This window comes from Quercus suber, unplaced genomic scaffold (assembly GCF_002906115.3).
Source record: "Quercus suber isolate HL8 unplaced genomic scaffold, Cork oak 2.0 scaffold_830, whole genome shotgun sequence".
Classification (NCBI taxonomy): domain Eukaryota; kingdom Viridiplantae; phylum Streptophyta; class Magnoliopsida; order Fagales; family Fagaceae; genus Quercus; species Quercus suber.
The window spans coordinates 142,349-153,352 of NW_027070260.1; the positions used below are offsets into that span (position 1 = coordinate 142,349).

At 35.1% G+C, this 11,004-nt stretch overlaps 1 protein-coding gene across 1 annotated transcript; it reads right to left on the reverse strand.

Annotated features, from left to right (window-relative positions):
- Positions 1–457: 457 nt before the first annotated feature.
- Positions 458–9,426, reverse strand: LOC112039530 (clathrin interactor EPSIN 2; the record flags this gene model as incomplete). The annotated part of the gene is given in 12 exon segments (XM_065767614.1): positions 458–633; positions 2,563–2,717; positions 2,845–2,940; positions 3,060–3,101; positions 3,550–3,918; positions 6,094–6,239; positions 6,370–6,453; positions 6,755–6,833; positions 6,963–7,042; positions 7,328–7,379; positions 7,632–7,761; positions 9,034–9,426. Coding segments are annotated over 11 exon segments (1,314 nt in total), but the record flags the coding sequence as incomplete, so codon positions are not given.
- Positions 9,427–11,004: the final 1,578 nt, after the last annotated feature.

An 11,004-nucleotide genomic window follows, 5' to 3' on the forward strand; every position in this document is an offset into this window, starting at 1 on the left:
TTTTGTTGTTTTTTTTGGGGGGGGGGGGGGTGAGTAGGAAAAGAAATATCATGTCTACAATTTCAAATCCCAAATAATATCAGAAATTATATTAGAATGTTTCTTTCTTAATATTACATGATAATACTATGACCATGACAAACAATAATAATTCTATATAGAAACAAAAATGGGACATGTAATTAGTAAATAGCCAGCTCATTACTAACTTAAAGTCCAGTTTCAAGATACAGTCTACTTCATTGAGGATGAGCAGATTAAATTATGGACTACTTCAATAGAAACAAACCTGCCACTGAAAGGCTACACCAGATTAGCACACCGTATCACCGTAGTTTCATAAATAAGCCCATTAAATCCATTAAGGATGAAGATGAAAGGCATATCAATTTGCCATTAGTTAACTGAGGAAAAATAGTATTATAAAACTTTTTTGCATTTAACACATGATGCCTACCTGATTTACAACATTAGCAACTGATGGTGCCGCCACAAAAGTGGAAGATGGAGCAGAGTTTGTGTGAATATCAGCCTCAGAGGCTGTGGTAACAGATGTAGTTGGCACAATGGCTAATGAATCTGACAGAGAGCCAAGTAAGTCCATCTCAGCATTGTTTGAGGTAGCTGGAGCAGCTGAAAAAAGGGACAAAGCACAGTAATGAGTTTCCACCTGTGTAGCTGGTTTTCTGCAAGAGTAACCAAACAAATTTGGGTCCTATCTCCTCAGACACCATTATTATTTATAATTATATCAAACTCCAAACAGTAGCAAGTCACAGTACAAATCACATAGATGTACACCGTACGCCACTCTAATCTCTTTTTCTTAATTTCAAGAATGGGGGTTGGTGGGGGTGACTAACTCCTTGTTTTACTTAAATGATTAGGTCACCTGCTTCACATCATGTTAATTAACAGCAATTTCAGCTCTCATGAACGTAGCAAAAAAAGTTGTTCTTGGAATATTGATAGGAGCTCGGTTAGGGTTAGGGTGACCTTGATGTTTCAAGTGGGTTCTTGGATTAGGGAAGGCTAAGGTTTGGGTGTTTGAGCTCTTTAGGGTTTCAGTTATGTCTTATTGTTAGCAAGGTTTTGATGTTTCAAGATGGTTCTTGGGTTAGAGATGCGTAGGGAGTCACCAGCTCCACTGGAAATGAAAAAATTAGAGAGAAATAGAGAACAAGAAGAAAACAATTCATCCATCTTCATATATGACTAGTACACTAGTACATGGTTACAATGCCCTATTTATAAACTTCATGCCTCATTCGCATTGGCTATTACATGCTTCATTCCTATTAGCTCATGCCAAACTAACTCATTAGGCATGTGCTTGAATGAATTTCCACGTGTTCAATGTGTTAAATGTGCACTTGTCAAACTCCTAACTATTTAGAGGTGCTAAATCAATTACAATGTGTTACAACTCCAATCCATGCATGCAAGGGAACACAAACACAGGAGAAAGCAGTCCAAGTTGCAGCCCCTCCAACACACCATTAATGCTACTAAAATCATAACAAATCAATGCAATCAAATGCATGTAAAAGCTTTCTCAAATTAATAGATTGAGGTTTCAGGTTTTGAAATCTTGATTTTCTTGCTAAATAATCACTATGACTCTAGCCGTCTACAGACTTCACATGTGCACCGCCCACAAGCCCAATGATATTTTTAGTTTTGTAGTCAGCCTAATTATACACATGCACAACCACATCCAGACACAACAGGAGTTGCTGAAGAGTACAGCTCAAGTATTTTTTATCTCAAGCAACATGGTCACTTTTCTGTGAAGCAAAGACATGTAGGCCTGCTTTGCTCACACTCAGTGCCAGCAGCTAGGCCTAGCACGAGGCAAGTGATTCAGTTTTTGGATGGCGATACTAAGCTGCCAGAATTACTAAATGACAAAGCTTGTTTTGGTACATCTGCAAGTAATGAAAAGTCTGATTTCATTTTGTCATTCCCTCATCTTTTAGCATAGCTTCCGCTCCTTCCTGTTCTAGCACTCATCTGTTCTTCTCTCTTGGCAAACAACTCACATGTCCAAGGGGATTCAAACCCCTGATCTCACCCAACAGCAGTCTTTCTTTACCATAATTTTTATTCAAACCCCCGATCTCAGAGAGAAAGAATAGGCATAATTTTTGCTCAAATAGACACTTGTGATATTATCAATTTGAAATGACATTTTACACCTAATCATTTCAGATCCACATATTAATAAAGCTCAAATCCATACATAAATTGCATCGACAGAAAAATAATAAAATAAATAAATTTCTCGTTTTCCTCATCTTCTAGCATAGCTTCTGCTCCTTCCTGTTATAGCACTCATCCATTCTTTATAATTTGAAAATTATTCACACACCCAAGGGGATTCAAACCCCCTCAGAGAAAGCATAGACCTAATTTTTACTCAAATGAACACTTGTGATATTATCAAGTCATTTAAACTAAAAACTGAAATCCAAATCCTTCTCTTTAAGATCACATTGCAACAGTTTAGGGAGAAATTCAGACTGGAACAGAAAAAGAACATATTTATATTGCTTTGTCTACCTGAAATTGAACCTCGAGGGTCAAATTCATCGAAAGCCTCAACTTCCTGGTTTTGTGGAGATGCTGAAGCACCATGAGCAGTGGTTGCTTGGCTTGGAATATTGCTTACTGGTGAAGAATCTCTGGGAGCAGATGCCGCTGGAGTTTCTCCACCCCTGACATCAAGAGGACATCAGATTTTTTTTTTTTTTTTTTGGGATAAGTAGACATCAGAATTGAATCAACTAGTATGTAACAGTCAAGGCAATAAAATGGTGCATTTTAATGCTGCAACATCTATACCTTTCACTGTGAACAGGGCTTCGGGACTCACTCACAGCTTCTTCATAACTTGGAGGAGCACCAATATTCTGTTCAGAAAATTTCCGATCGAGCTTCCTGCCAAAAGAATTTAAAGTAGTTATACAATGAATGCTGCTTGGTCGGACAGTTGACAAGGTTGAGCTAAAAAACCCACTAACACCAACAAGTTGCCCATCCAACCACAAAGAACTTACCTTCCCTCCTGAGATTGGTCATCAGCTCTGGCACCACTGCCTCTGTAGGGGAAGAAATAAAAAAATAAATATAAAAATAAAAAGTAAATTTTCTAAATCAAGGATCTCATGAAGGCATCATACGCATGCTTACATTGCAAAGGGAAAATAAAATTTGTAAACCATCTTTGCATTATAGTAATTCCATTTAACACAAACCACATAATCAAGGATCCAGGATAGTTCCATTTTATGAATTGAAGTTTGTATTATTTTGGCGTTGCTGGATACCAAATATATTCAAGGAGGCTGTGCCAGATTATACTTCTTCAGCCTACACTTTCTCTGACATAAGGAAACCTCATCCATACCAGCAAAATCAACATGCATTTCTGTGATATAGTTGCTTCTTCAAAACTAAAATGACCAACAACAAAAAAACCCAACAATAGAAACTGCAATATCCTTTTTATTAAACTAATTATAAATATCTATACCAATAGACACGTACCGAGAAGAATATTGACCATCATCATCAAAAGCACGGTCTTTCTCTCTGTCAGAGCTTCTACTTCTTGAGCCATATTGATAATCATCAACACTTCGACTTCTTCCACGGTAATCATCATCCCTGTAACCATCTCTGCTACTGCGTTCATCATAATCTCTTCCATAACGATCTCCATCACGACTATTTGAGTCCCCATATCTGCCATACCGGTCATCATCCCTGTAGCCCATTTCTCTTTCTTTCCCATAACCATAACCATTCCTATCTTCATCCCTGCTTCCAGAGCGGCCTTCATAACGATCATCCTCATATCTGTCACCATATGAACCGGGCCTATACATTCCACCAGTTGATGAGGCGGTACGGAACCTGTTCTCATTAATGATAAACTCCCATTAAGGCGAGTGAAAAAAAAAAAAAAACCACTAGTGAAGTTCTAAACCTAGTAAATCATAAGCTTTTCCCTTCATCCTTATATCCAGACAAATTTTCAAACACAGAATATCAGATATAGCTATGCCTGGGCGCAAGGGAGGGAAAGAGTGGGGGGAAAGGAGCTAAATATTTTCATAAGACAGTACACAAGAATTGCCAAGAAAGCTTTAAAAAAATAAGATGAGTAACACAAGAATAACGTTCTGTTTGTTTTGCTGTAGAATATTTACAGGAAAATATTTTCACATTTTACGGTGTTTGTTTTGCAGTAAAATATTTTCAGTCAATGGAAAAACCAAAGGCAAAAATCTGTAAAATGTTTTATGCTTGAAAAAAGGGTAAATCATTTTACACTTTCTTCTCCACTCTCACTCCCGACACTTTCTCAACTTCTCCCCCTCTCACTTTCTCAGCTCTTCTCTCCCACAACCCAGCCAGTCACTCACCCATTGCTCATCACCCTCCATCTCGTGGTTCTTCTCTCCCTCTCCACCTCTCAACTCTCTCACTCACAGGGCCACAACCCTCTCATCTCCCTGGCCCATCTCGCACAACCCATCTCCCTCACCCATCTTGCACCGATGCCCACCCACTGATCGACACCACTCACCATCATCGGCGCTACCAAGCTTCATCACTGTCTCTTCTTTGCACAAATCCCCTCTTCTATTCTCTCTAGCACCGTCCCTTGGGTCTGATTGACAAGCAGTGGTCTTGGGCTTTTGGTGGCTACTCCAATCTTGCCTCTGCTTAAATGTTCAGATTAGGTTTTCGTGGGTTTTTTTTTTCTTTTTTGGTTTCGGGGAGGGTTTTTTTTAGCTTTCTGATCTGGAGTTTTGGTTGTTGGTGGTTGGTGGCTGTTTTTTGAATGGTTGGTGAGGTTTGGTGGCTGGTTGTGTTTTGATGGCTGTTTTTTTCTTCCCGATGCAGAGTTTTGGGTGGTGGTGGTTTGTGCAACTACGCCTGCTTTTGGAGGGTTTTGAGAACTATGAAAAAAATTTCGTTTTACAATGAAACAAACATTGGAAAATGATTTCCACTGTATTTTCAAGTATGCAATCAAACACAGTAAAATGAAAATGTTTTAATGAAAATATTTTACTTCGAAACAAACGCAGCGTAACATGAAAAATCCACTTGGAGAAATCTTCATGAGTGGCACTTGGAGAAATCTAAAGGAAAAAGTGCACTGACTCATCCAAAATGGATTAGTAACTGTGACAATCTTAGCTCAGTTATCTATTAGAGAGTAACATGAGAATACCACTATTAGAATCCAATTGCAGAATGATAAATGAAAAGTAGACAAATCCATCTGATGTGTTACGTGACAGAACAAAAACAAATATGGACTCCTTATAAGACTACTTATAAACAAAGTACCTTTCAAACTGCACTGAAAATTTAAGGAACAATGTATCATAAAGACTTCACAAAATTTGAAGAGTTGTAACTTAATAGAAAGCTTTAAAAAATAACTTCTAGAAAATTTACTTGCCTGATAATAAAATAAAATAAAATAAATGAGGTAACTGTTGCTTTTCTTTTGGGATGGTGTGATTTCAACATGAAAATGGAAACTAAAGATATGAGTCAAAACTCTAAAACAGCAGGAAATTGAAAGAGAAAAATAATAATAAGATTAGTATAACATTTATACCCTATAAGTTTAAATAGGCTTCTAAATCAGTCCCTTAACTATCAAAACTTGCAATTTACACACTTGAGTATTACAACAATATCAATGTGACCCTTCTGTTAGAATCTTGCCGTTAACCCACACAAACATGTTGGACAGAAAAAAAATAAACGATATTGTCTTGAGGCAAGTTAACATTGAAAATGTAACGGAACATAATGGAAGGTGCAGATTAACAGCATTGTAATAGTCAAGAGTGTAAATCATAACTTTTGAAAGGTGTGGGACCGATTTAGAAGTGACCCCAAACTTAGAGAGTATAGAGTTCATTTTAGCCTAAATATAACTTGAAGCTGTGACATCATGGTAGCACATGACTAATTCTAAAATGACATGGTGAACAGTAAACCAGCGATACAAGAATGGAAACATTTTAGTCAACTCTTTCTGAGAGGTAAGAACAAACTCACTTGTCCCTATTAGCAGCTGCCTTCTGTCTAACTTCAATTATCCTTTCTTTATCATTCACTAGGACCAAAAGACTCTGAGATTTCTTCCTGACATTGCTTCCCTGGTCCCTTCCACTGGAATCAATATACTGAAAATCGGACAATGTCTGCCACACAAAAATATAAACTTATCATTAACACAATAACACAGTGCATACATCTGAAGTTGAACAGGAAGTCGTCTAACAATAAATCAAACTATGGACAATCAAATAGCACTGAGGAACTGGGAATTACTTGTATTTGATATGCATGTTCCCTGATCTCATCTATGACACGCTCGGACCCATGGCCTACTAGGTACTCCAAAACAGTCAAAGCCTGAAGCTCAACACAATTATAATTTTAGTTACAACATCACAACGTAATGTGGGAATGAAAAGCAGCAGATGCTAAACAAATAAAGTACCAAATACTAATCAAAATCCCAGGTCCAGCCTGAAATTGAGGAATGGACATCAAGGAGTGATTCCCCAGAGGTAATTTTTCAGATTCCAATATCATAACCATTTAGTAAAGGTAGAGAAGACAGACAGTATAGAAATCACATGGAAGTTGGAAAGAAAACCAAATACGTAGCATCCACAAGTTAACTTTAAAAAAATTAATAAAAATTGCAAACCTTATAGACATGCCGCCAGTTCTTGCCAGTATCATTAATCCGCTTCCAGATTACTGCCATGATCATCTGGTATTCGTGACTGATATTTAAAGCAAACACGTTCACTTTAGAAAGAAATAAAGAGAGAGAGAAATAGGAAATAAGAAAAGGGACTAAATTGGAACAAGATAAGCAAGTGAATTAAAATAGAAGGATGGTTGAAGCTTACTAGTTTCTGGTTGCCATTGCAATATCTGCAAGAAGTGATCCATGAGGACCCCAGGGCTCATTGCTAGTAGAATCAAGAACCTAAAAGGGAAAAATAACAGAATTTTTAATTCACTCAGCTTGCATATTAAGTCACATGGTATTGCATTTCAAGATCATCTATACTCCATCTAGTTGACAAGGAGCAATAGCCTAATACAAAAGAGTGATAATCACCAGACAAAGATCTTTCAATAATAAACATAGGGACAACACGGGCAATTATTGTTCAATCTCACCACCATTGCCCCCAGACATTGACGGGGCCGAATCAATCAAAGTTTTGAAAACCCAAATAAGCAAAAAAATTAAAGGAAATCTTTTTACCTTCTGTTCAATTCCAGGGACTTTAAGCACTTTCTTATTCACCTCTCTTTTACTGTAAGAAAAGCAGTAAAAAATTAACATCTGAGGCAAATGTTGTCATATAATAATAGAGAAACAAGATATAATGAATGAATAAACAAGATAAAACTCCAAAAACTGACTCTGTAATTCAAGAGAAACTATCCAAAGAATAATCTTTTCTCACCAATATTGCCAACGATGAATCAAGAAAACAGAACACTCAGATCGCAATGAGATTACCATGATAAGAAACTACATAATAAGAATCACAGTTAAGACTTACAGATCCCTAACGGTTTGATCAAAGACCTTCTTCATTGTAGCTGTTGTTCAAATAAATCAATGCTCTATGGTAGCAGCGTAAGTTGCACAGTCAACTTAAATTGAATCTCGCTTCAAATATGCTTCATGCACTGTATATAAGGAAAACTTTATCAATAAGACTTCAATGATAGCAATGAAGCTTAACAATTGAAAAAACCAATACCCATTAAGATATCCAACATATACATAAGTTACACGCACACCCAGATGGAATTTGAACCCTGGACGTTATAAGACTTCAAGAAAACAATGAAGCTTAACAATTGAAAAAAACCAATACCCAATGAAGCTAGACTCTTTTTATACATATATATAATTTTCAATAGTTGGAAGAGAGGGGATTTGAACCCCGAAAATCTCTGTTAAAAACACCAAGAAGTATCAGTTGAGCTACAAGCTCGACATTTGAGCTAAAACTCATAGGCAATATCAAGAGTTTTTCCCCTCTTATGACTAATTACAATACATTCAAATCTTAGAACTCCGCTTCACTCGACTTTTCAAAAACATTGATTAATCATAATTACTAGCTAGATACACTAAAAAGGCCGTACCCAGGACACAACACAAAGCTCCCATTTTCATGGGGTCTAGGCAGCCTTAGGGTGATTTCAATTACTAGCTAAAGAAAATGACAGATTAATTAATGACTAGTCCAAAAATAAAAGTAATAAAGAAAAGTCCAACCACATGAAATCATATTTTTTACATATAAGGAAAACGAAAATATATATATATATATATATATATATATATATATATATATAAAATAAATAACACACACACACAAAACAGAATATTCACAGTAATATTTCGCCGGCTTTGACTACTTCCAATCCAGCAATCAACAATTCAAATAGCATCGAAAATTTAATAAAATCAAAAAAAAAAAATTAAAATTAAAAATAAATAAATAAATAAAAACTCAATCTACCTCACAGTATTTGATTCTTCAACCAAAAAAAAATTAAAAATTTTAAAAATCAACAAATCGTAGAGATGAGCACACAAAAAACCTGTCGTACAACAATGAGCGTGGTTTGTTTCTGTGTGCACAACAAACAATGAAATGAAATCAAAATTCAATTATAAATCTCGTAAAAACGACACAGAATTTCGATTTCAGCCAATCATATCTCAATTCAAAATCTCGTAAAAATTTTTAAAAATATAAAAAATTGCAGTGTAGCTGATCCAGATATTTATATATATACAATAAAATGTTTGTTTTATTTTAAATGTGATTAAAAAAAATGAAAGCAAAAAGAGAAGAAGAAGAAGAAGAAGAAAAGAAATGAAGAAAGAGAGAGGAAGAGAAATCAGATCTGAAATCAGATCGAGATGGAAATGAAGGAACGTACCTGATGTTTCTGATCCAATGAATGGATCTGTGAGAGAGAGAGAGAGAGAGAGAGAGAGGCTTTGCTTTCTTTCAATGTATTATTGTTATGACAGAGAGAGAGAATATTGGGAGCGGAAAGAGCGAAGGAGAGGAGAGGAGAGGAGAAGAGAGGTGTGACCTCACGAAGGAAGGAAGGAAGGAAAGGAAGGAGAGAACCCAAAAATGAAAAAATCTGTGTTTTTGAAAGGAAATGCAAAATTTTGTGGAATTGTAATTTGGTTGTCTAGAAATTTTTAGAGACGATGTGTGCGGGTGTGTGTTTGTGTGTTTGAGGAGAAAGAAAGAGAAATATGACGCGAGAGAAAGACAGCGCAACATACACGCAGAGAATTATGGGTTGGCTTTTTTTATTGTTTTTTTTTTTTTTTTTTTTGGGTTCATTTCTAACTTGAGGAGGGTTGATTCACAATTTCACATACATTAAAAAATATCAAGTATCAACCATTAGCATTGAGTTTGCTAAAAATATCCAAAATGCTTTTTTAGCCCACCAAACAACAAAAAATATTGACTCCATTTAGTGTTTCATTTGGGGAAAAAAAATTTACTTTGCTGTAATAATATGCTTTTAGTAGTAAATCATTACAGCAATGTTACTTTTTCTATATTAAATTTCTTCTCTCTCGCTCTCTCTTTCATGCCTCTCTCCTTAAATGCAATCTCTCTCTCATTCCTTTCTCTTCAGCATTCGGTGGGTTATCGGTGGTGGTGGGTTTTGGCATGGGTAGTGGCGTTGGCTTGTGGGTTGCGTTGCAAGTTTTAGCATGAATCTTTATCTTCTCCTTGCATTATGGGTTGCACCGTTGTGGTGGTCTTGGGTTGCAATATGATGGTGTTGAGATGGGATATAGAGTAAATTGTGAAATAGTGTGATAACAAACATAGTATTTTGGTGTCCTAAAATAGCTTTTTTTTTAGCACCCAAATATTAGGGCTACCATTATCACCAAGCTATCCGCTTAAAACCGTATAACCGTACTTATTGTTATTAAAGATAAGTTACATAATTGTGTATGTATATATATATATATATATTCAAATGTAAATTATAATTCTTCCTTTCTTAATTGAACCATGTCCCTTTAATTATTTGTAAAAAGTACTTTTGTTTTCTAATGGTTTGAAATTTTTGTTAAACACTTAAATATTTTACTTTTATGTTGAAATTTATAGAAGTCCTAACAGTGACTTGAAAATTTCTTAATTTTAAAACTACTTAGTTTTTAAATTTATGAAAAATTATTCTATAATAAAATGTATGAGAAATATTACAATTGCACCAAAATTAAGGGGGTTATGAAATCAACCATAGATTTAATTAATCTATATCAAAGATAAAGTATTGAATCAAAGAATTTATAGAAAAATATATTGCAAACTTTTAAAAGTCCATATTTTTCCATATCTTTGTTATAATATAATTTTATGTGGTAGGTTTTGAAAAAGAAATGAGTTCCTCTAAATTCTATTAAGTGCTTGTTTGATATCAGTTTTTATTTGGCCTTTCGCTTCTTACATTTTACTAAAGTATACTTGTACTTTGAAAAGTAATATTTTAAAAATTACACATAAATGAAAAGGCTGTGGCAAATGGTGCCTAAGTTTATTAAATTTATGTACGACAGAGAACTATAACTATTGTGAGTGCAAGTGAATGCAACATAAGTAAGTTTCTTATTACTATAATTTACCATCAAGGATTAACATTGTGTCAACATCCCTATGCAACAGTGATGAATAAGCTTACTAGATCAATTCAATAGGAAGTCCCTTGGTTTATACCTTTTGTGGATGATATAGTTTTAATGGATGAAACTAAAAGTAGAGTTAATGTCAAGTTAGAAATTTGGTGTGATGTTTTAGAATCTCAATATTGAAAAAAAATACATGTAATGTAAGTTTAGCAAAGGTGGAAACAAACATGAAATGA